General features: G+C 47.9%; 9 protein-coding genes across 9 annotated transcripts; 3 read left to right on the top strand and 6 right to left on the bottom strand.

Moving 5' to 3' along the window:
• The first annotated feature begins 167 nt into the window (after positions 1-167).
• Positions 168-2,475, top strand: F9C07_1449975 (major facilitator superfamily domain-containing protein). Its single transcript, XM_071508103.1, has 4 exons — positions 168-664; positions 721-821; positions 909-1,271; positions 1,627-2,475. The coding sequence occupies exons 1-4, from the start codon at positions 499-501 to the stop codon at positions 2,350-2,352; spliced, it is 1,356 nt and encodes a 451-aa protein (XP_071365183.1). The 5' UTR covers positions 168-498; the 3' UTR covers positions 2,353-2,475.
• A 123-nt stretch (positions 2,476-2,598) lies between these two features.
• Positions 2,599-4,088, top strand: F9C07_2231295 (RNA polymerase II accessory factor Cdc73p; the record flags this gene model as incomplete). Its single annotated transcript, XM_041291205.1, has 2 exons — positions 2,599-3,279; positions 3,357-4,088. 2 exons carry the CDS (start codon positions 2,599-2,601, stop codon positions 4,086-4,088), a joined length of 1,413 nt encoding a protein of 470 aa, XP_041145009.1.
• A 738-nt stretch (positions 4,089-4,826) lies between these two features.
• Positions 4,827-8,216, bottom strand: flbA (regulator of G protein signaling domain-containing protein). The gene is made up of 4 exons (XM_041291211.2): positions 7,379-8,216; positions 6,106-7,234; positions 5,862-6,049; positions 4,827-5,806 (listed from the first exon to the last, which is right to left on the bottom strand). The coding sequence occupies exons 1-4, from the start codon at positions 8,072-8,074 to the stop codon at positions 5,660-5,662; spliced, it is 2,160 nt and encodes a 719-aa protein (XP_041145008.1). The 5' UTR covers positions 8,075-8,216; the 3' UTR covers positions 4,827-5,659.
• Positions 8,217-9,448: 1,232 nt separating this feature from the next.
• On the bottom strand, positions 9,449-10,129 carry F9C07_7281 (uncharacterized protein; the record flags this gene model as incomplete). Its single annotated transcript, XM_071511601.1, has 2 exons — positions 9,449-9,537; positions 10,007-10,129. 2 exons carry the CDS (start codon positions 10,127-10,129, stop codon positions 9,496-9,498), a joined length of 165 nt encoding a protein of 54 aa, XP_071365182.1. The 3' UTR covers positions 9,449-9,495.
• A 2,621-nt stretch (positions 10,130-12,750) lies between these two features.
• On the bottom strand, positions 12,751-13,358 carry F9C07_7280 (uncharacterized protein; the record flags this gene model as incomplete). The annotated part of the gene is made up of 3 exons (XM_071511600.1): positions 13,305-13,358; positions 13,146-13,243; positions 12,751-12,891 (listed from the first exon to the last, which is right to left on the bottom strand). Exons 2-3 carry the CDS (start codon positions 13,221-13,223, stop codon positions 12,751-12,753), a joined length of 219 nt encoding a protein of 72 aa, XP_071365181.1. The 5' UTR covers positions 13,224-13,243; positions 13,305-13,358.
• Positions 13,359-13,468: 110 nt separating this feature from the next.
• On the bottom strand, positions 13,469-13,940 carry F9C07_1449939 (uncharacterized protein). Its single transcript, XM_071508102.1, has one exon. The coding sequence runs from the start codon at positions 13,846-13,848 to the stop codon at positions 13,579-13,581; it is 270 nt and encodes an 89-aa protein (XP_071365180.1). The 5' UTR covers positions 13,849-13,940; the 3' UTR covers positions 13,469-13,578.
• Positions 13,941-17,215: 3,275 nt separating this feature from the next.
• F9C07_1449599 (origin recognition complex, subunit 4) lies at positions 17,216-20,513 on the bottom strand. The gene is made up of 2 exons (XM_071508101.1): positions 18,745-20,513; positions 17,216-18,684 (listed from the first exon to the last, which is right to left on the bottom strand). Exons 1-2 carry the CDS (start codon positions 20,269-20,271, stop codon positions 18,052-18,054), a joined length of 2,160 nt encoding a protein of 719 aa, XP_071365179.1. The 5' UTR covers positions 20,272-20,513; the 3' UTR covers positions 17,216-18,051.
• Positions 20,514-20,968: 455 nt separating this feature from the next.
• Positions 20,969-22,161, top strand: F9C07_1449789 (thioesterase family protein). Its single transcript, XM_041291203.2, has 2 exons — positions 20,969-21,605; positions 21,659-22,161. Exons 1-2 carry the CDS (start codon positions 21,513-21,515, stop codon positions 22,070-22,072), a joined length of 507 nt encoding a protein of 168 aa, XP_041145006.1. The 5' UTR covers positions 20,969-21,512; the 3' UTR covers positions 22,073-22,161.
• A 266-nt stretch (positions 22,162-22,427) lies between these two features.
• On the bottom strand, positions 22,428-24,280 carry F9C07_7278 (rab proteins geranylgeranyltransferase component A; the record flags this gene model as incomplete). Its single annotated transcript, XM_041291209.1, has 8 exons — positions 22,428-22,516; positions 22,591-22,848; positions 22,908-23,459; positions 23,514-23,859; positions 23,923-23,950; positions 24,030-24,089; positions 24,150-24,174; positions 24,235-24,280. The coding sequence occupies 8 exons, from the start codon at positions 24,278-24,280 to the stop codon at positions 22,428-22,430; spliced, it is 1,404 nt and encodes a 467-aa protein (XP_041145005.1).
• Positions 24,281-24,356: the final 76 nt, after the last annotated feature.

Raw genomic sequence — 24,356 nt, 5'->3', positions numbered from 1 at the left:
TCTTTTTTCCCGTTTTGTGACGGCGTATCAGGCGTGTGGATGGGAAGGTTGGGAAATATACTCTGGGATATGAATCGGCAAAGGGTATGTATGGTGTTTAGGTCGACGATCACTCGTCACTTATGTGCAGCATCTGCTTCACGATTATCTGTATTAGCTGTGTCTATTTGTTTTCTATACCTATTTTTTTTATTATCCATTATATTAGGCTTCTTCTATGACGACATGGCCCTGTTTTTTCTGTCAGGGATACGGCCTTAATAGAACCGAGTCGATTGAATGATGCGAAGAAAAAAACAAGATACCTTTCAATCTTCACTTCTGTCCCATGAATGTCTGTAGAATGGAAGCCACGCTGGCAATGAGTGTACTTGGAAGAGAGAAGGGCCGATCATGTGCGCGGGGTAAGTTACATCTCATATCAGTCATCAGAGTATCCATCTCTATTGTTCCATCAGCAGTCACTTCAGACAAGGCATCCATTTTCCATGCAAGAAGATGCAGTCTCAGCAGCCCATTCCTCAACCGCAACCATCTCCCCCAGAAGGCACCCATAATGCTTCCCAATTTGAACTCGAACAACCGTCTCTACCCGCAACAGATCGAGGAAAAGACGCTTGGTTGATGTTAGCCTCGTGCTGCTTAATCCAATTACCGGTCTGGGGTACAGCCACAGCTCTTGACATGGTTTTGGATAGGACGTTGACACCCAGTCGCTAGGCTTTTCTCTCGTCTATGGGATATTTCAAGAGTACTATTCCTCGCACAATGACCTTCAAGGGAGCAAAGGGGATCTGGCAGTAGTGGGAACGACTTCAACTGTATTATCCCCAAGTCCAGCATAGAGATCTGTGGACTGATAACAGTATGACGGAGTGTATACTAACGAATATTGTGGGGTGTCTCAGGGAATCCTCTATCTTCTTTCCCCCGTATCTTTCACTCTTCTCACCCGTTATCCCCAGCTACAGAAGTATTGTGCTTCTGTTGGCCTGTTGCTCAGTGTTTCTGGCTCTCTCCTTTCCTCTTTCTCGATAACAGTGTGGCACTTAATTGTCACTCAGGGTGTTCTATGCGCCGTTGGGAATGGTCTGGTCTTTAGCCCGACAACCCTATATCTTGATCAATGGTTTGTCCGTCGTAAAGGCCTCGCGTATGGGATTATGTGGGCTGCCAAAAGCATCTGCGGTGTAGTCCTCCCTTTTCTAGCCAGCGCCTGTCTTGAACGTTTTGGAGCGAGAACCACCTTGAGAGCCTGGACAGTCACTACGGTCAGTACCATCTTCACGCACAATTTATTTAATGGCAAGACAATTGCCGAAACACGCATATCCTCGCAATGCCTCTATCCCCAGTATGGCTGTGCCCCTAAGTCCTCTTCTTTACGTGGCTTTCCTAGTGCTGGCTTATTTCCGCCCATGATCATCCCGTACTGGAGATAGCCGCCATAGCTGTCCGGTCATGGTTACTCGCTTGTAATAAGCTTAATACACCAGCAATAAAGCAACGCCATATATATCCCACTCCAGGACACCAAGCAAGCCCTAATGCCTTTGTCTCGCTGGATAGCATAGCCCACATTCTATCAGTGCTAGTGGGGGCAGCAGCCGAACTGACTCTTCCCAGCTACTCTCTACGTTGGCAGCTCTGCCATTCGTAAAGCCGCGAATCCCACCCTCACTATCGACCTCCGCTCGACGTCTGGACTTAACATTCCTGAAGCTGGTCACTTTCTGGATGCTACAAATGGGGAATATTATCCAGGGCTTTGGGTATTTTCTGCCTACGACTTATTTGCCATCTTACTCGACCAGTGTAGCTGGTCTATCTAAGACCACGGGCACGCTTTTATTGGCCCTCTTCAATTCGACTTCCGTGGTTGGTGGAATAGTGATCGGCTCACTTTGTGACCGCTTCGCCGTTACGAACATGATGCTTTTCTCATCAGTAGGTTCAGCGCTCTCTGTCTTCCTCTTTTGGGGCCTCTCAACATCAACCTCATCATCTTATCCAAGGGCTGCGACTGGTCTTCTCACTCTTTTCTCCATAACATACGGTTTCTTTGCCGGTGGCTTCAGCTCCACTTGGTCTGGCGTATTAACGCAGATCAAGCGGGAGAGACCATCGTTGGAGACTGGGTTGGTGTTTGGATTGCTAGCTGGAGGGAGAGGGATTGGGAATGTAATTAGTGGACCCTTGAGTACCGCTTTGATCGAGAAAGGATCAGTTGGTGGGAGTGACACCGGATATGGCACGGAATACGGGGCATTGATCTTGTTCACTGGCATAACCGCCTTCCTTGGGGCTTGGAGCTGGATGTGGCGTTACCTGAGTGTCTGTTATCATTCATAAAGGGGTCGAGATACAGAGGTCTAGCAGGAGTTCCATTGTTCTTGCTGGAGTGAGTGATCAAATGAATACATACAACTTGAGAAGCGCGGGTCACGTGTAACCTCCATTTCTTGCGGACTGGTGGACCATCAACATTCACCACTTCCGCAAGCTCAATAAACACCCTCATTCTCACACAGGCTTTACTCTTCTCTAAAGGATCGTTCGGCGTGGTGGTAGTAGTATACTTGCGAATTAGCCACCATAATGCAAAGCGATCCCTCCCTCCAAGATCCCCTTCTTGCCCTTCGCCGCGCTATTGCGGCCGGCAGTCTTCCCACGCCGACGACCTCCTCCGACCCCTCAGATCAGAATGCCACCGATAACTTAGCTAAAGCCACACACCTTTTCTTTCGGAATCCGTCGCCGCAGACTATCCCATTGAATGCACCAACGCGTTTCTTCTCTACCGCCTCCGACTCCGCTGTCGACCTCCGGAGTATCTTCTTCGCTTGGCAGAAGAAAGATGTCGCGATTCCGGATTACATTGCCTCAGCACAGGAATTAAATGAGTCGCTAAGGCAGAAGGAACGCAAGGAAGGAGAGCAGGAAGAACAAGTGCAAAACTTGGTTTTCGTCGAGCGCTTAGACCTCATCACCTGGCTCGAAGGCGCCTCCGATGAGAGTGAATATATCAAACCCTTAGAGGGTGCAGCCGCTGCTGCTGCCTCCGCGGTGGATCAAGCTCAAGCCTCAGCTAATATTGCCTCTGGTGCTGCTGGAGGTGTTTCTGCAGTCCCAAGCGGCGCACCTGGTGCCACCGCGCCCTCCGGGGGTGCTCAGCAAGGAAAGACCGCGAAGGTTGTTGATCCTAGGTTACAGGAAATCTACAACGGTGAACGGAAGATGGGTGATCGGAATAGTGTTCTACGGGGAATTAAACCAACTGTAAGTTGAGTCTGGAGGCGCAAGAGTGTCTCCGTAGCACCGGTCACCAAGCAGCCACTGATGACTCTCTCATTTAGGACTTCTCTCATGTTCGCAAAACGGCCGAGACATTCCTCGGTCGTAACCGCTCACGAACAGGCCAATACCCCCCGGGCGCAAAGCCTGGAAGCAAGCCGCAGTCTATCATACCGGCGCCGTCTGCCGGCCTTCCTCAACCCCGGAAAGGCAGCTCCAAAACCCAGGATCCGATCATACTACTTTCCCCATCGGCTTCGTCTCTTATCCGCATGTCAAATGTACGGTCGTTCCTCCAGGATGGTGTCTTTGTACCTCCCGACCACCCCACTCTCTCTATGCCCAGTTCCAACATTCTGTATATATCTCGCCCGCTGCGCATTCTTTCCGACACATCCAACGCAACATCCCGTGCTGTCGGCTCCCAAACCGCAACCAGAAAACCAACCAGGTTCATCCTTGTCGACAGCACAGCCAATTTCAGACCAGACTACTGGAATCGACTCGTCGCCGTCTTCACAACCGGTCAAACCTGGCAATTCAAGTCCTACAAGTGGTCCTCCCCACCCGAACTCTTCAAGCACGTGACCGGTATCCACGTCGGTTGGCGTGGTGAGGGTGTCCCGCGCGAAGTCCGCGGCTGGGGCCGTGGAGTCCAAAGCTTCTCCGTCGAGCGATGGGACGAAAAGGGCGGCGTTAACGGTGCAGGACGGTGGCGAGATCGCGAAGTAGTCGAGGGCATCTGGACTGCGATCGAAGAGGGCATGAAACAAAGAGGTTGGGGCAACAAATGATCTCCGATTCTCTTCTTCCTAAGCCCAACGTCAACTCAGCCCTTGAATAAATTCCCGCCTGCATCAAACACATCTCTCCGGTCACTCCGCCCCATTCCGACTTTAGGACAGATGGCCCGGCCCCTATTCGCCCGGGGCTGGGTTGAACTAATTATAACTCGGTTGCGTAAACACTGGATATATGAATCAACGAATGCTCTTCGGGTAGTAATCGCAGATGCAGTTTCAGAACAGCGTCACGGCCTTTGTCGTCTCTCCTCGCCCTTCAATGGTTCATATCCGCCGTCTTATGCGTGAAATTCATCAATTGCTCCGTCATGTCTCCATAGAATCTATTTTGGTCTTCTTGTGTTCATCTTGTTACTGGGCCCATTTTTCTCTTTTTTTCTTTCTTTTCACAAAACGATGGATGAGCTAGTTGTGTTGTTTATCATTTTTCTACTTTTTTTAACCGTCGAAGCCGTGGATGCAGGGAGGGCGTGCAGGAGTTTTCTAAAGCTTTGTTATTTACCATCTTGATGATTTTAAATACCATACGCGGATGGTCTTGTCCCGCTAATTACATCTTAAGTTGATACGTTCATCGGGGATGCGCACTTTTCTACATTTATCGATGGCTTTGTTTTGACACGTGGTTGCCATGTGGTCTTGGGGTCGCCCTTTTTACTAAAACTGTACTACACGTGATAGAAGAATCAGATCATCAAGGTATCGGGATCGTATATATATATATATATATATTTTTTTTTCTTTCTTTTCTCTGCATATCTCGAAGGACGATCCATGTAGTAGTGACATAAAGTAGGGGAATGACAAATGAAAAGCCATAATCGCTGAATCCTTGAAAATGCAATCAATACGCAGAACAATGCTGAATGCCGAAGGTATGACAGCATATACATCAACTCTTGAACAAGGATAATGCAGGTCGAAGAAAGAAGAGAAAGATACTAGACAATATAGTAAAGAGGTAAGGGGAAACTGACAAATCTCTAAAAGGCCACACGTGTATGCCAAAAAGCCAAATCAAAGGTTGAAAGTAAAAAAGAAACGCCTCTCTAATGCTGGAAAACTTTCGTGTCTCAGCCTTCCTCACCGATTTCTCCACACGGGTCAGAAATCACAAATGAAAAGAAAAGCAAAAAAACATGGAAAACCGGGTGAATATAAATATGGGAAGACCATCAATGTGGGTCATCTCTATCACATGATCCATCGAGATCGTAACATCTTTCATGGGTCGTGATAACTTTGATTACAAAGGAAAATCATGCCGCCGAAGTGGAACGGCTCAAAGGTGCATAGGGTACCGGTAAAGAGAAGATAATGGTAGAACCGGAGGAGTGTTCGTGTCAACGTGTAGTGGACAAGCGAAGGAACCGCTGCGGCGTTTGAAGTTCTGACATTGTCGAAGTGTCGTCAACCGGAGTCATATACGTATGATCAAACTCTTCGGCTGTGGAACGCCAAGTTTAGGACCTTCCTTGCGTACTGTGCCACCGCAGGGTAGGGTAGTTCGGCTTAAAGTCGTAATTACAAATCGACCGCCAAGTACACGGTATAGTCTATTGTCATGACCGAGCCGAGCGACTCATCGAGCGTTCTGGAACGTTGGCTGGGGTTGGCGAATAAGACCTTGTGGCGCCGATCAACTCGACATCATGCTCCTGGAGGATATGGGCGTACTTAGGGTCGCGCAAAAACTTCGGGATCGAATCCTGTAACGAGGTTAGCGACCAAATAAAACTCTCCAAGCGACGGGTAGATACTCACACTTGACATCAACTTGAAAACAGAAGTCTGCGCCATCTCAAACAAGTGCACAACTTCCTGGAGACTCTTGAACATTGATTCGTCATCCCCTACAGCCTTAGTCATGCGACTGGCCAAGCTGTTGCGCAGTGCGTGGTCAATATTAAGCTCACAAGGAGAACCGGGAGCCAGGAAGGCGTTATAAAGACCTTTCGAACAGTCAGTATGGGTTGCACTTGAAGTGAGACGAGAACCGAGAGCTTACCATATGCTGCAGCCAGGGTCTCACGAACAGAGTCAGACTTCTTGAATGTGCCAACCTTCTCCGCCTTGTGATAAGTTGCAGTAAACTCGGAAACATCCAAGTAGAAGGACAAGTTCTCCTCACACAAAGAATAGCGGAGGAATTCACGGAAAAGAAGTCTCAGAGCAGGATCATGAAGAATGTGGTTCAACCGAGCGTTGTTCGAGTCCTTTGGAATACCGCGGCTGTCGTATGCTGTAGTCTCGCGAGACTTGTCCCGTGCTATCCACCCACAAACTCGCTGGCCTCGTTCCGTAATGCCATAAATTGCGTTCTTGGAGGGCTGGAATCCAACTATCGAGTTATCCGGCAGAGGCATCAACTTATCCTCCTGCAACATTGTGATCAGTCCATATTTGACGAACAACTCAGCAATGAGAACAGTTTCCCGGCGTTCGATAGTAGTCGAACAGTCCATTAACCAATCTACCGCGGCTTTTCCAGTAAAGGTGTTGATAAGAATCTTGTCGTTGATTTTACGCTCCTTGGCCATCTTCACTCCAACCAGACCATTCGAATAATCGCTCAGTGAGTCCGAGTCGGAGGTGGATATGCTGCTCTTGACATTAGGTCCATCTTGGCCAGCAAACCGGCGAAAGATGACCTCAATAGTGGCACGATCATGAGATAGCTTATCGGTCTCAGAATCGCGCTCCAGGTTGACAAGCTGCATTGTATTACGAGGAGATTCCAGCACATCGATCACATGGCGTGCGGTGATACCGTTCCTCTGGCAAAATCTTTGCAAAATATTAATTCCTTTGGGTGTAAGTTGATACAAAGCTCCCTTCAATGGGAAAAATTGAGAGGCCTTGCCATCAACAGATTCAATGAACCTCGCATCGACAAACCGTTGGCACACTGAGCGGGCCATTTCCTTGGCCATGGAGAACGTGGTTGTCGTAGTGGTCGTAACAATACGAGAAGGATCCTTGGGGTCTGGCATGCGGTTGGACTGGGAAAATTTGAGGGATCCAAGATTGTTGATTGCTTCTTCAGATGTGAACGAGTGGTCGTATCTCGTAAATCGTACGCGATGCGAATCCAATTTCAAGCTGACCATCAATGTCGAAAACAAATCCATAAAATCCTGCAAAAGTCAGTCCGTTAACAATGGTCTATACTCGAGCGCTGTGCCTTTTTTAAAATTATTTTTTCTTCCTCAGATTGGAACAGTAGGATGAAGGGGCAAAATAAAAAGGAAGAGAAAAAGCCGAATTCTAAAAATTCCTACCTTCGTAAAAGGACGATCATCTTCAGTCATACGCAATAGCCTTGAAGATGTTTGATGCATTTTCGATGGAGTTACGGCTTGCGCCTGTTGCCCTACCAAAGATGGGACGTGTTGAAGGGTCTGACGGCGCCTTTCGACTTGTTCGGCCACAGCCGGAGTAATCGGGTTGGCGGGAGACTCAATGGGTGTGTTACTCAATTGCTCACTGCTCGTGCTGCTGTCCGATAATGGTGGAGTCAGCGGCGACGCTCCTGTAGCTTCACTGACGCTGACTTGGGAGAGCTTGCGCGAATGTTTCGACAAGCTTCCGGACGAGGCTGAAGAACGTAGAGTAGCGTTGGTGGTACCTCCAATGGCCGAGAGATTGGCAAAAGCGTTCGAAGTCTTTTCACGGGCCAAAGCAGCAAAAGATCGGCGATTACGTCGCGAGATCGATCCAATTACAGATCCAGTGAAACTGGTAGTGCTGGTGAACGTGGAAGTTCTGGTCGTGGGGGCAGCGACAGCGGGGGTTGCGGAGGTGAGAGTACAAGAGGCGGATGGGGGTGTAGAAGAAGGGAAGTCGTCCGGGGAGGAAGAGACCGGGACAGGTATGTTAGAGAGAGAAGATTGGGTAGGAAGACGGTGGTGAGAATGACGAAGATGTGAAGAGGGAGGAGATCCTTGGTCGAGGGGAATGGAAGATATGGTTGGCATTGAATAGTGCGAACCAGATAAGTGGGAGTAAGAGGGGGGAGGGTTTGTATGTATGTAAGTGTGTATGTATGTAAGAAAAAAAAATTGGTGAAGAAAGGGAGGAACCGTAAAAAAAAAAAAAAAAAAAATTAGGAATTAAGAAAAAAAAAAATACAAAAAAAAGTAGTAAATAAAATAAAATAATAAAATAAGATCAAAAGAGGAAAGGGTGTGGAGGGGTGGGTGTTATGGATAAGGCAAAATAAAATAAAAGCGAAAAAGAAAAAGAAAAAAAATAAAAAGAGAATATTTATTTAAAAAGGAAACAGAAATGGCGAAAAAAATGGGCGGGGATTTTTCTTCTCTTTTTTTTTTTTTTTTTTTTTTTCCTTTCCTGGTCGGGGAGAAGCAAGTCGTTTTAGTCAGTAAACTGGATCCGGGATCAGCAACGACTTCCTGCTTTTAGCTGTTAATCCGCCTGTCCGCGTGTATCTTGGAGTTCAGTTCCAGAAAAGAAGGGGAGAAAAGGAAAGAGAAAGGAAAGTTTGAGGTGAGTAAGAAGCGATAACGGAGTCCCGAAGATGAGCACAGCAGAGGGTCTCCAGGGGTGTGAAGAATTCGGCCTGTCATTCTTGACCCACTGTGCACGCGGACGGTTTCATGCACCAGACAACGTGGGCCAAGGACAAAGGTGTGGATGGATCGTCCTTTGGGGCGATCAGAGAGGCCTCCCTTCCCTGCAGAGTCCGACATGGTAGGTACTGTAGTAGTAAGGAATTCTTGCTTTGGGCGCAGCCGTTCCGTACCATACCTGATGACGATTACCGGGTCTCGTTACCTACTGTGACCGCGTCCAGGGTTACTTCGTGTCACAATGTATACAGTAATCTAATCTTAGTTACAGATGCCATCATGCTGAGCTTCTTTCTGTTTCTTTATTTTAGGTTTTTTATAAAGTCCACGAGGAATTCAATTTGATCTCACTTCTTTGTCATGGGACACGGGATTGCTTCCCCTATAAATCAACTAGTAACTCGCGATGCAAGGATATCCTGTATCGCCCAGGACAAAAGCATAAAGTATGTATGTACTGTATCTACCTTACTCATGGACTCTTGGGTGATGGTAACATCAGTTGCAGCTCTGTATCGATGTCACCACGATACCATGCCGTTACCTGATAATACCCGACCGAAAATGATCTGGGCTACGTCTGTTAACCACTTTCAACTTTCAGCTTTGAAGTGGGACTTCTTCTCCTCCTGTACACTGCAAGCGTCGGATGATCAGCGGAATCTACGCCTGGGGGAGAGTTTCGGCAGACCGCCTAATATTTCCCCCTTCTTCTCCTTAACATATTATTATTAACAAAGTATTAAAGTATGGGCTATCTTCTCACAAAAGAGGAGCACCAACCTTGAAGAAGGTAAGGGAGTGGGAGCTTAGATGGGAAAACAAGTATTGGGTCTCATGAGATGCATGCACTAACAATGGTAAGGAAGGTATGTACTACTACTAGTGCTGCAGCGGGAGGGCACTCCTATGGTAACAACTTATTTATCTAGCCCCAGGTACCCAGGTACCCAGGTATTGGTTTCTTTCTACCGCTTTCCCTTAAGTTACACTTCTTCTCCCGATTGTTTGTTTTCCTCTTGGTCTCCTATCATACTCCGTACTTAGCCCTCCCTTTCTGTTTTGTTATGCTTGGGTCAGCCAGCCTCAGCAAAGTATAACGTGATCGGGCCCAAACCCCTGGACCAGTCCTGAAGGATCTCAGGACACAAGCCCAAGAGAAACGTGGCTCGTGGCGGGCATACCCTTACAACTTTTTCCTTTGTACGACCACCCGGCAACACCGAAACATGGACAAACGTTGAACCAAGCCAGCCGTCACGTTTTCAAACGAGAAGAACAAATGGAAAATCAGGGAAAATCAAAAATACACCTTCCTACCTTGGAAGGCTCTGAATTCTGAACCCCACCAGATCCAGTAACGATCACCAGTCTTTGACTCATTGCCGGGAAATCCCCAACTGTAGCGAACCAGTCAGAGTGCCGGGTTGCAAACACTCGCATGAAGGCTCTTACTTATCCTAGATTAGTTCAGACACTAGTACCTTAATCAGCCACGCTTTTGTGTTGTCACACTTGTGAAAAGCGACCACCCAGCCTATCGACGTTCTCTTTCGGTCTCTCCACTAGGAAGGCCCATCATTTTCTCAATACTGCAAAAGGTGGGCCCGGGAAATACCTCCAGGCTCCAGCACTTTTCCTCCAGAAGTAAGGCTACTGAGGAGGAACCTTGGGAAGTCGCTGGAATCATCATTTCCCAACGGCTATGGAGAATCAGGATCCTTGTCGTTCCTTAAACCCTTTCCTTTCATCTCGTCGTCCACGTGGGAAGAGCCTTTCCCGCGAACAACACCGCGCGTTTCCATTTTGACCACCAACCAAAGGGAAATCAAGCAATGGTTGGATGCAGATCAAGCCCCCGTCCCAGAGGATAGATCTATACTATTTAACTTGCTACTAACTCTCATGATGAAGGGATCTGAGGGAAAGGCATTTGATGATATATCAACTCACCCACATGGCATTAAGTTTCTACTAGCTGCTTGTAGTATTGAGACTATTTACTGGCTTGCATATGGATTGTTCTCCAATCTGATCGATCCAACCAGTAACCAATCGTCGTTATTACGTTGTATTGCCTCATTATATTTCAAATCGTGGGCCGACCGACATTACCCGCGTCTAAACATAACTAGCACAGCGGGTGTTGAGAAAGAGAGAGGGCGGAACAAAAACAACAAAAACAGAAAAGGAAAAGAAAAAGAAAATCAAGGTAGAAAGAAGTGGAACAAGTTTCCTTCCCGTGTGGCTGAGTAGCGATGGATCTTTCTTGAAGCAATTGTGACCAGTCTTTCGTTTCCATGACTCTTCCAGATGTATTCTTTTTTCTCCTAACCGAGATCCATGCGGTCCACGTGGACGCACGTGGAGAAGGAATGGTGGGATGGTTTTGGTTTACTTGGTCGGCTTGGCTACCTTGTCAGCCGCCGCTCATCCAGTCAATCTCGCAATCGATGGATACTCTCAGGGTTCATGCTACGAAGTAGAGTTTCAACAGTTTTCTGACAGGTAAATGACGACCGCTTAACCTTTGCCGTTCTTCGATCTTGAAGGTTAATTGGCTACTGGAGAGCTGGAATAACTCCAGTCGAGAAGGAGCTCCTAGCTCCTACATCATTGGCAGCATACGTACCGGACTGACGTACATAACGGTTACAATGGAAACAGGACTCTATTCATACATCCTGGGAACTAAGCAAGATCATTCTTAGCTTACTTAGTGAGGTCCCATATTCATAGGTAATCATATTGGTGACCGAAATGGATTAGCCCCCGAATCAGTTTGCCGCGTTGTGCGCGACAATCGACTAGCTTCGCATCATCTTTCCAGTTAGACATATCACCAACTAACAACTGTTTCATAATCACCACCCAATGCATACCTACTGGTCGGCTCGTCTAATAAATGTCCGAATACTGGAAGCAAAAACAATCGGGAACGGACCAATCAAGTCAGCCACAAAGTCAAAAAGTTGCCGTCTCGAGGGGATCACACCCAGGATCTGAAACTCAAAGCGCCCTCCTGATCCTGTTTCCTTCCGACTCTCATTTCCCCTCCTCTGAGGCTCCTTTAGCCCAAAGTCTGATCGCCAAATCTGACATGAGCTCTAATTCGGATATAACGTTGCTTATTACCACCGAGACCCGCGCAATAAGGTTTCCATCCATGCCCAATATCAGGTTTTTGGGTTATCGCGAAGGTTTCCTCCCCATTGAAGTCGCTCCCACAGAGATGCCGCTACGTGGACGGTATAGCGCGGGATGAGATAGGGGTCAAAGAATCAGAAGCGGTGCTCATTCTAGCATACGCTCCGGACCCCTCGTTACGAGTCAATGGATATATCCCGAATATTGACCGTGTGAATTCCACTTCTCGGGTCGACCCAGCGTCCTGAGGGCCGTCCCCACTCTTCTAGAAAAAGAATACGAAGCGGTGAGAGGGCCTTGGACCACAATGGCGCAATTCACCTGGGGCACATCTTTCGATTGAATTCCTCCAGGTATCAATCGGTATTCTTGGCATCCTTTGCAAAGTTGCGGTAAGACTGCAGATTTCATGGTGTCTCTCAATCAAAAAAGACCAACCCCAATCCTGAAATGATCACGCGGACGTCCCGTGAGCATGTCCACGCCTCAACAAGGCAACATCAAACAAGGTCCGGGAACTGTCAGCCAACGTCCTTTTTTCCTTGTCGTGTTTCCATTAGTAAACACATGGAGTGGGGGTTGATAATGTTATACGATCTCACTTCCTCATATCCACCTCTCTTAACCAACACAGAACAAGGTGAGCCTCCCAAGAAGCAGGAGAACTCACGTATACATAGAGTTGGAACTTGATATATATCATGCATCATCAATGCACCTACTACAGAACTACGACGACGGGCCTCAATCCTTCCCACTAAGCACGACTAATGCCCTGTAGCCCCTGCATAAGAGATCCTCTCCCTCCGTGTCATGAAACGAAGATCCCTGGCCGCCACGCGAGACAAAAATAACAGGGATAATCCCCAGCTGGTTGACACGCCTGAGTCTAGAATGATGACAGGTCAAATCGAGGCTCATTCCAGTTCGACGATCCTAGTGGACGGATGCAAGTTCCTCCGTGTGCCGGACGTCCCTGCGGTTTGCCTGTGGGAACCAGAATAAGAGTCAGTAGCGTTGGGGATGTGGCTTGCGACCGAGTCAGATATGATAAGGGCCTAGATGTTGCCAAGCAACAGCCACATTCGGTCTCTTTCTTTTGACAAGTTTTTTTTGCCTCTTCATCTAGCAAATTTTTTCATTAAGGCATAGGAAATAAGCAATGAAGGTAGAGATCCGTTCTTCTTTTTCTGTCTGTCTTCTTCATCGTCATCCCTCGGCTACCGGCTGTACCAACTCCAAGAGACCAAATCACAACAAGGCCGATCCCAAACTCCCAAGCCCTAGAAAACCTTCTTAATATAGAACATACATTAAAAACGCGGCTATCCGCATAACAGGTACAGATAGAACTACCTAGCACAGGATCAGAATCCTTCTCGACGTCCATCAACTCGTATCCAGAACCCCCTTCATTAGACACATCAAACACAGAACAACCAACCCCATAACACATACATACATACATTACCCCAACCAGAAACACAGAATCCAGGATGAGAGGATCAGACACAAAATCCTCCATGACGTAAAACGCACATCTTTCCTCGGAACCTGGTCAGCCCATTGATTCATTTCGTTTGTTTTTTCCTTATCTGTGGATCGCTATACATATACTTCTTTACTCCGTTGTGAACTTGCGTGTACTCCATATCTCGGCCTACTCCAATACCTATATAGTTTAGTAGATACTATGGAGCTAGGTAATTGGGGTAGATTAGTCAAGTAAGTAACTAAGTAAGTGACTAAGGAGGTCTGAGTAGGAATTTAGCACTTAGCGCACAGTATTCTATCCACATTCCACAGTGGACAGTGGACACCACGATGAAGAAACTTATTACTAAGGATGAAGAAAGCAGGTCTCTTCTACCTATTACCATCAACCGGAAAATCCGAGATTCCACAAAAAAAGATGCCAGACCGCAAAGACAAGACCAAAACCCCCAAGAGACAAAAAAGAAAAAAAGAAAAAGAAAAAAAAAATACAAAACAGTCGGTCCTCTATCCTGAAACATCTCTAGTCACAATTAGACTACTACTAGGGACATGGACCCATTTTCTTGTAGCGGTCAAAGAGGTCAACTAAACTGTGTGGGGGGCTGGGGACTGGACCAGTGTCGGAAGAAAAAAGAAGGGAAGAGAAGCCAGGTTGAACTAGTAATTTAATTTCCAGCTCGATTTGACTGACTGACTTCCAGATGGCCAAAAAAAAAAAAAAAAAAAAAAAAAAGGAAAAAGGAAAAATTGGGGAGTTTAAACTCAATCAGGGAAGAGAACTGGGAAGAGTTGAGCAGAAAATAGTGCTGGGTTTGTGGGCGCCACGTGGTTTTTCGTTACTAGGTGGCTTTTCTTTTCCTTTTCTTCACTGGTTCACTGGTCGTATCGGCGGGAAGAAGGTAATTTACCGGAATGGGTTGGGTTGGTGTTTGGTTTGTTATCTATTTTTTATTTTTTTAGTCAAGTCTGGGGGCGACAGGGATTCTTTTATGAAAAGGACGATTTACTATATCGAGGTAGTTAAGTAAGTTAAATAAATGTGTGTATCGACGCTAGGATTTCACTCTATTCTGATTTCATATCTATCTCCAGCGCATAGACCAGTTCGCTACGCAGTCGCTACTTATTACCGTGCTAGAATATGTTTTCTGCGAAAATGGAAAGGGGGGGATTTTAGAGATGAAATCTTTACTCCGTAGTTTCTCATCCTTTGTTCCTTTCTTGCCTCCATTTTCCCGGTTGGAGGATTCGCCTGTGAGCGGTTCCAGACGCCCGTCCAGTCGAGGAAAAACGCGGAAAGATAAGGATATAATTTCCGCAGTCGCTGACTAAGTTATCGTCACAACTCCAACCTAAACTATAGATAGATCCTCAAAAATTGGGATCCCCTGAAACAAAAAAGGATTGATATCTAGACTTCAGGAGCTGGGCCATCCCTTTTCCCATCCAGACCGTCAGGGACTACGACGGCAAGTTCCGAAATTTCCTATCCCATCCATTGCTCAATTAAACTTTCTGTGACAAATTGAGGTTAAAGGGGCGGCAAAAAAAGCAAAAATCAACCAAAGAGAGTTTGGACTAGCGAGATCTACCGAGAAAGTAGCGAACTCCATCTCAGATCGGATCCCGTTCTGAATATGATATCATCCCCGTTGTGGGTTCAAACTTCAGAGATTTGTGAACTGAAATGAAGAAACGACCGACAATGGCCCGCCGCCGCCGCCCCATCCGAATGGGATGATTAATAACCGTTTAATCTTACTGACGCGGTTCCATGTCCGGAGACGGTGTTGTTCTCCGAAGGCAATCCGAGGCTCTCAGGGGGCGGCGGCGCTAGAAGTTTTCCAGAAGGGTTCTGGAACGCCGCTAGAAGATGGGGTGGCTTCACTAGTGCCGTACTCCGTATTGAGGAGATTAATTATTCCATGATTCATGATCCATGATCGTGTTGTGAGGTAGTATCAGTAAAAATACTACTATAAAAAAAAACCGGGTACTTCGTTGCCGGGACCCACGGTGAGGTAAGGGGATCGGTAGACTGATATTCTAATCATGATGTAATTGATTGCATTGAGTTTACGTGTCGCTATGGGGATACTTTGATGAGGCTGGGATGGATGTATAGTTGGACGGGAGGATTGATCGTATGCTCATTCTTTGGACTTGAGCCTGGGGAAGTAGGGGTATTGGATCATGATATAGTTAATCTCCCTCCAAACTCTGTTGATTTGAGATCTGTAGAATGTCAATCGGAGAACGCCGTCCAGCCACCACTGAAATAGGAATTTTCTTTGAGCCACAAAACTCAATATCAAGAGCAAACCCCCCCAAAAAAAAAAAAAAAAAAAGTTTCCGAACCACGCATCGGGTCACTTTTGCTGGAGACTGCACGTGGAGGATCTTCCGGGAAGGCGGTAAAAGTTGAACCTTGTCAGTTACACAACATTACACCGGCCGTCCGGTTCCGTCGTATAATTTCAGGGTATCAATACTCGTATTAGTACGGAACTGGGCTGGTATTGTGACGTCCTCTACCTAGAAGCAAGCAGTTGCCGACCAGGGATTGGAATTTGCTACGGTACACTGCAGATACCCATGTGGCGGGTGTCCATCAAACGTCAGGGCCAAGAGTGCTGCCTTGCCTGTAGGCACAAGTTCTGCACAAGGCTACAAGCATGTTTGATCCCTTGCAGCCCCATGTCCATCACCCGGGTTTACCAAACTCAGCGATCGGGTACAGGATGGGGACGCAAAAGCAAGGGACGGCCCAAAATACCAGGCCGATACCTAACTTCGGCGGTTGAAGCTTCTCATTTGGCAGGTGCAGATCTTTGCTTCCACGCGAAGGAGGTTAAGCGGTTGTTCGATGGAGTCTGGAGGATCCACCGGAGAACTAAAAGTACTTCGTCGTCAGTACTAACTTCAGGGGCGGATGCCTGAGGATGACAATTCACGATGTATAATCAGACTCGTCCACTGCCGATATGAACAGGGTTGATTTGGAATCGGTCGACTGGGCCACGACTTAAAACGGTATATGCTCGCGCATATCATGCAACGTTTCTTAGCAGATCTCAATTGGCATAAGCTGATCGGAATGAAGCTGCTTTACCCTATTGGACACGGCCCCAGGCCACCAACCTGCCTTAGCGACGTCGCTAAACGACTAACCCTGGTTCGGAGGTAGCAGGGATGTTATGTTGGCGGTTGATTGCGATCCTTCCACTGTGTCAATGTCGGTTTCATCTTCGCCCTCCTCGCGTCAAAATGTCACTCCTCCCCGGTACCCTTGACTTTCTTTGGCGGAGGTTTCAGGATCACACCATACCAATGGATTGGATCACTATCCAAATGAGTGAAACGATGTTCTAATCCGATATCATTCATCGTGTCGGGAAATTAGTTCTAATGAACGCAACTGAATACCCCTCTCTATGCAGTCAGATGCATAATTGAAAGAGAACAAATGCATAAGCCGGACAACGTTGGCTGGTCCACACTAATCACCTCCCCGATCCGTCTCCTACAATAACCCCCGCCGAGACCAGTGAGCAACTCCTCTTAGGTAGGGAGCAGAAGGACATTTCATGCATTAGTGTGGAGAAAGCGCCGCTGATTTGCTGGCTATTCGATATACGGTTGAGATGGGACCAGGATGACAGGAGAATAGTCAGGAGGATTAAAACTTAGGGCTAGCCGGAAAAGGGCGTCTCCATCAGCCTCTAGATACTAATACTAACCACCGTACAGGACTAACTTCGGACAGTGACAACTCAAACCGTATTAGTCTCGTCGCCGGCCTGCACCAAAGGATGTAAGAGTACTTCTACTATTCGATTCTAATACTTCAGGCATGGAGCTAGACCAGGCACCCATGCATCCAGAGGGGGGTTGCACCGGATTCGCTTCTCGACCCGTCATTCGAACGGTTGAGTAACTTGACTAGAGAGAGTTAAAAAGGGGAAACGAAAACGAGAAATTAAACCAATAAGAAAAAAATCTGAAAAGAGGCATGTCTATAATTATCATAACTATTCATATTATAGCCTCGTTGACATTTCAAGCTAAAATGACACACTATCCCCCAACATCTCCATCTTTCTCCACATGGCTCTTTCTTCACACCCCCTGGTAGTTAGGCTTGTTAGTTAGCTAATCTGACCACTCTGCAGAATCATGTTCCATTCCTCTTCATGAACCTCCCTCAATCCACCACCAACCGGACTGAGTTTAGTCTCTCCTGTTGATTGCCCATTTAGTTTCATCGTTACATCCAGTTCCACGCCATCATGCATGTTTAGACCGGACGGAGACTCGCGGGCTCTAGTGATCGCCCAACCGTCATTAAAACAGATCTTATAGGTCCAGGGACGACCCCATTTTCTTTCACCATCATGCAATATTTGGAGTTTACTTAGTCTATAGGGGGGGAGTGTTCCCTTAACTTTCGGACACTGGCCGAACTAAGCCGATACCCAATATTGCGTATTTGATTAATACTATATGCTATCTATGGTGCCGAGTGATAAGGGGATCAGGGAGAAACAGAAGACGTTTCATTTTACTCGGCTGTTGGCCTTTAGGGCATCAGCCGAGAGGTGATCCTGCATTGACCGCTTGTCAGCGAGGTTCCCTGCTAAGTTCCGCGCGCCATGTAAGCCCTGAGAGAGACAGAGAAGTCACTAATGTATGCACGCCTAAACTAACCCCAAGATAAAAAATTAACCGTCGCGCCACCATTTCCCCAGGGAACCACCTGATCCAGCCATGTCAACCACTTCTTCAAAGCTAATTTCCACCCGGAACATCCGACCATCTGCTGTGCCACTGCCTCCGCCAACCGGACTGATCAGCCCCCAACTGATCAGCTTCTCCCACGCTTCACGCGCAACGTCCCGACCCCAGACTCGTCCAGGGGTTGCGGCGGCGCCGGACACGGAAGCCGATGTTTTAGCGAACGTCAAAAGCCGGACGTACTCGGCATATGCTGCGGGGAATGATAGCGCCAGGGGAGCCAGACTCTGGGGCTGTGTAGCTTCTAGACCCGGATCATACAACGCAGCCAGCCGGGTGGCCGCCAACAACAAAGATAGGGGCAGCGACGAGGGACTGGCAGAGGTCGTCGTCGAGGTGGAGAACGGCAGAGGTCCGGGATCTGGACAAGATAGGCTTTGGCTGCTAAAGGTGGTTGGCGTTGGGATCTGGAGCGTGGCAGCTCCGCCTGTGGGGTCGTAGGTGCTGTAATGCAGCTCCGTCATGCCAGTCAAAGCGCTGGTAAAGAACTCCTTTGCCGATCTAGTTTGAAAGAATATCCTCCGTAAATGCGCTTGAAACGCCTCATCACTCCACAGGCCCTATTCTGAGTTAGCTTCGCTATTTCAACGTTTGAAACTGCAAACAGGAGGTGAAGATACCTGCAAATACGCTCTCCACCCTTCCAATACCCTTGCGAACTTTTCGGATGTGATAAGTGAGCGCGTCTCGGGATTGGCCTCTTCCAAGTAGTCCGAAACCTCCTTATCTTCCAGGTCCAGACCAGCTCGACAAATTTCGGAAAAGCCTTCTAATGATCTTGGGAGTGGTACATAGACGTAGCGATGGCTGAACCGACTCTTCACTCGCTTTTCCAGCATCTCAGTCACATCCACTTTCGTAGTCAGGCCCAAGACCGCGATAGGGGCCTTCCGCGCTTGCGCAATATCGAACAGATTATACAGGAGGGTCTGACGTGGGTGAGTGACAAAGAGGTCGAACTCATCCAGTATAATAACAATGGACTTGGCTGCGGTTACGGTATCTGTATTATTAGAAGCACCAAACAGCTCCTCTGGGTGCGACAAGAGAGCGAGAAGAGTGGCCATCGTGTCCGCGTAGCTGCTTACTTTCCCCGCCTCTTCTTCAGTATTGGTTTCACGACCAAGCTGGCGCCACATCTCACGAAGCGCCAACCGGTCATCTGTATGCAAGAACCCGTTGAGACGAACGACGTGGAAGTCATTGTGGTGTTCCCTTTTTAGCGACGAGATGATGGTCTCGACTATAGCGGTTTTCCCGGAACCTCGTGATCCGAGAAGTAACAACGAATTGCCCTCTCCAACGCTGACCGTCTGCTCCACAAGCTGATGAACCTTGTCATACTCACTCTCCAGGCCTTTCAAAGGAATACATCTCTTGCCAGTAAGTTTGTCAAGGATAATCGTAGTCAGCGCCCCCAGTTCAGCGGTCAAGCCGTTGTAAGACAGTGTCTGCAATGATTCAGCGTAAGCCGGAAGTTTTTCGCCGCCAATTACAGTCTCATCCTTCCCAGCGAAATCATTCTGGGCAAGATCTTGTTGTAATTGCATTGAGACAAGATCGTCCAATCCATCCTGGTATTCATCCGGAGAAGGGGACTGCCGCACCCCGAATTCCTCATCACCATTCGTATTTGTCTCAGTTCCAGTAAACCGCACAGGAGGTCTCCTGGACCTCGTCCTCGTCAGCCTCTCGGTCTGAGGCTCCGATTGCGGCGACTCTACCTCCTCGTCGTCGTCTTCGGATACATGTCTTGCCTTCCGCGTACTCCTCGGGGTGGTACCACTGCGTCCTGACGCCGGGGGAGCCCTCCTAGTCGACGCAGGCGTACCAGTTACCTCGTCTTCATATCTCTGGGGCGCTTTGCGCTGCCGCCCACTCGATCGTAGACCAGGCCTAGAAGGTGTCTCTGGCCCATTCTCATTCTCTTTATCCGGTTCTTCTTCCGCAACTTTTGAGCCTCCTTTTGACGCCCGACGTCGCGCTGATCGTGAGGCGGTCGGTGACCCTGTGTGTTCGTCGTCCCGAGCGTTTTTCTGCGGTGTCGGAGATGCGGCGACCCCATCACCCATTGCAACATCCCCATCTCCATCTACGCTAGGCGCATCAGACACCCTTCTCCGCTTGCTAGCCCGCGATTCCTTCATCTTCCAACTAGCTGTGATATATCCAGACCGACCTTCGCGACACAACAGTACCCCGATGCCCAGGACGCAGTGAGTTCTGCTTCAGGTGAATTGTCGTCTTGCACTCTGCACTATACAGAAACCAATCCGTTGAATCAAATCGAGTAAATCGAAGCGTCAATGGCACGTCGACCGGATTTGAGCATCGAAGGAAGCGGGAAGAAAGGGTAAGGAAGATGCGGAGTTAGAAATTATTTTCGGAGGTTTGCGACAGCGAGCGCAATCTGGAGATATGGTTTTCTGTTAGTGTCTTATCGAAATTAATGCAATCCTATCCCTATATGTGAAAGATGACTTACAATTAAAACGTGCTTATATAGTAGGGGGCGTCTTGGTGTTATGGACATACATCTTGCGGGCGCTGGCTGAGATTAGACATGGCGATCTTGTCGCCTGAGGCAGAACGCGTGACGCGAAGTCAGGTGAGATGGGAGTGGTTGTGGTAGTACCCTATAGTTTGTGTTTTCCTGAACTATTTAAGGGATAGTAGGGTATCATGAGCTGTACTTGTTTATGTATGTTAAAGGGGTTTTTCTTGCTGCTGAAATGAAGAGAAGGCCTTGGGAACTGGTTGAGTAAAATAGGGTTGGTCGGTTTCTCGTGATAAAGACTGCCGTAGTATACGATGATACAGACTATGGGGTAGCGTTGCTGTAGTGCTCTGAATCGATGTATAGATTTGAATATATACTCTTGAAGCTAAATAGATAGACTACTGTGTATAAGCCATTAATGACTTCCGACATCCAAGAACTTCTGGTTTACTAACCATGGCTGCTACCTCGGTCCGCTTTAATCTGTAGAAGAATATATACCCCGGAGACGTAGACGTATTCGAGTAGGCCAACAAACTAACGAGAAACAGGACACCGATTTGCCTCAAGATATAGTCCAGGAAATGCATCCATCAAGCTTCCAATTCGAACCACTAAAAATTCATATTGTGCAATTTGTGGAGACCAGCAAGTATGCCCAAATAGTGGTTAAAACTTTAGACTCATAAGCCAACCGCAGCCGTCCAACCTCGGTTATATTTAGTGTCTACTTTTGGTATCAATACTCCGCATATAGCTGCCGGATTGCCAAATCCTTCTGTACATACAAATAGTCACTCCCCGCTCCAAGAGCCCCATAATATTATAGACCTCTAAACATACCTCTCACCATATTTCCGCCCCCCAAAACCTATTAATACGTTCATAATGCCGGTCCGCGCCCCAGCCAGGAAACTAGATGAATTCGAAGACCTCGTTTTTCATTACTCTAATGGCATGAACATGAAAGATGACGAAGAGGTCTCATTCCACCCAGAAATTTAACCTGTACGTCAGTCGCTGATGTAAACTAGCGCTGGGATATTGATTCGACTGCTGCCGATCTTCGCTTTGAATCCGCAACTCAGGGCCCCCCAGCCCGAGTCTCATTCCTGTTGAATGTAACCCCCAAGATGTGTAATTACGTGGGAACACTCCACGGGGGCTGCGCTGCTACGTTGATTGATATTCTATCTACCACGCTCCTCCTGGGTCTCTCCAAACCGGGATACTTTTCCTTAGGTGGAGTGAGTCGGAACCTCAGAGTGACGTACCTGCGCCCGCTCCCTAAAGGCCTCGAGATCCGACTAGTATGCGAGGTGATCCACACGGGGAAGCGGTTGGCGCTGCTGCGCGCGGAGATCCAACGAGCTGATGATGGCTCTGTCTGTGTGGTGGGTGAACATGAGAAAGCCAATACGGATCCCGAGGGGGGTGGGAGAATCTGATTCTACCGTCATACATGTGTTTGATTTCTTCTTGGACGCGGCGGTTAGAATATACTGTGTAGATTGAGCGCGATGACTTGAACATGCAACATTACATCTTGTTTTTGACGGTCTGAGTAGGAGAACATAGCACCGGACCCTCAGGATCTTCAAAGGCACCCGGTGTCTACTTATCTTATGGGTACATCATATATACCAAAAGTGGAGGGAATGTACTGTCTCCAAGATTGCCATGTCTGGAGGATGCAAAAGAGGCTAAGAAAAGGTAAAGAAAGTCCAAAAGGAATTATGGCTCAAGTTAAAACATCCAAAGCAATGATATATTACCTAATTCTCAAATGCGATGACAGCGTATTTACTCCTGGGCAAGCCGCTGATCCTCCCGGAGGCCTTCAACGACTAGTTCTTCACCTGTCGCACGGCGATAAATATCACGAACATCGGCTGATATCATGTTAGTCTCACCGAACCGAGCTTTCTTCACCCGCCCCCCTTGGGGTTATGAAGGCGTGGCTTACCTGTTGTGGTTTCAAAATGAGATGTAGCATCGTAGCTCTTGGAGATGAAGATGTTGTCGTTCTCACCGCTCTCCAGAGGCTCGTAGAGCGGAATGGGGGGACCGAAGAACTTCTCCTCAATCTCACCCAAGCGCTCAAAGCCAGGCTCCAGCTCAATGTGGTGGTTAGCATCAGACTCAGCAATGGTCGAGACAATAGCGATATAGTAGCCCTTGGGGCAAACGTTGTGTGCCGATGAAACCATAGCGATGTAGATATCTAGACAGTATCAGCAAAAATCGTCATCTTCGTCCTTCATATACTGTTAAAACACTTACCGTGCTTTCTTCCAACCTGCGACTGGGGAATGATCAGCTGCAGAGAGTCGCTACCGTCCGTCTTGTCGATGGGGTGCTTCAGGATGCAGATCGCCTTCAGCAAGTATCCGGTAACCTTGGCCTTGCTAGGGAAATAAGATGGGTCGGCCAGAATCTTCTTGGTCTTGGTGGTGAAGCTCATGGTTTCGCCGCTGTCATCCCGATCCTTCATGGTGGCCTTGATTCCAGAAACCTTGCCGTTCTCATAGAGGACCTCATCGATGTTGGTGTTAAGCATGTAGGTACCTCCGTAGATAGCAGACAAACGAGCGAAGCCCTGAGGGAGCTCACCCAGACCGTAGAGCGGGTAGATGTAGGGCGACTTGCCGTAGCGGGCCATAGAGTTCACGTACAAGCGGATGCGGTTGATGGCATCGGCGGCCATTCCACTCTTTCCAATATAGTCGTCGGACTGATACAGGGCCATGGAGTGGCCAATGAAGTCACGAGTGTTTTCTTCCAAGCTGAATTTGTCATAGACTTCCTTCATGGTGCACTGAGCAATGTTCAAGCCTATACTATGTTAGCAGTCATGACGATGCAAACACCCCGACCCAGATCACGAACCCTGGTGAGTACTAGGGTCGTCTTCCTTGAATTCGCCAACCCATTCGAGAAATTTCTTGGCCCTCCGCTTCTCGAACATGCCCATGAGAGATGAACGAAGTGCTTCGTTGGCATCTGAAGGAACCTTCGCCACAGTGGCCTTGGGGCTCTTTCCTTGTTGGACGTAGCTGCCGGCAATCTGCTTGAACTCGAGGTAACGTGTGACATCGGTGGAAACCAGGATATTCGTCAACTCGCCGTTGGCCATCAGCAGCTTGGGGACCAGGTCAATGTTCCAGTCATTGACCCGTCCATACTTCTTCCATGGCTCTTCGCCGGGGCGGACGTTGCCGTATTTCTTGAAAAGCTGCGTAGTGCAAAAGAAACAGAATTAGCACATCGTGCACATGGCGTGTTTATCAGAACTTACTGTTTCGATGTTCACGGAAGCAGCCTCTCTATTTCGAAATGTTAGCGGGGGGGTGACGTGTGACGGGCGGAATAGCTTCCCAGCACAGCTGTCAGAAGAATACTTACCCTCCGTAGTGATCATTGCGATCAATGTGAAGAACCTTATTTCCCTTGACACTCAGAACACTATATATTGATCAATAAGTGACCTAAAAATGTCATTAGGAAATAGAAGCGAGTGCATACCCAGAAAGCACACACTCGGTCAGGCCTGAGAGGGGTGTTAGTCCAGCTTGTTGAGCGGCGGGGTAGCAGCTTTAGTAGCACATACCAGTGCCGAGAACAACAACATCATATTCGGGGGCGATCTCATCCATGGTGGAATATGATGTAGGATATCACGAGAAGCGGGAAATGAGAAGAGTTTCAATGTAAATGAGACTAAACAAAAGT

The sequence above is a fragment of the Aspergillus flavus genome, chromosome 3 (assembly GCF_009017415.1).
Source record: "Aspergillus flavus chromosome 3, complete sequence".
Lineage (NCBI taxonomy): Eukaryota > Fungi > Ascomycota > Eurotiomycetes > Eurotiales > Aspergillaceae > Aspergillus > Aspergillus flavus.
This window is presented reverse-complemented; position numbering and strand designations above follow the sequence as displayed.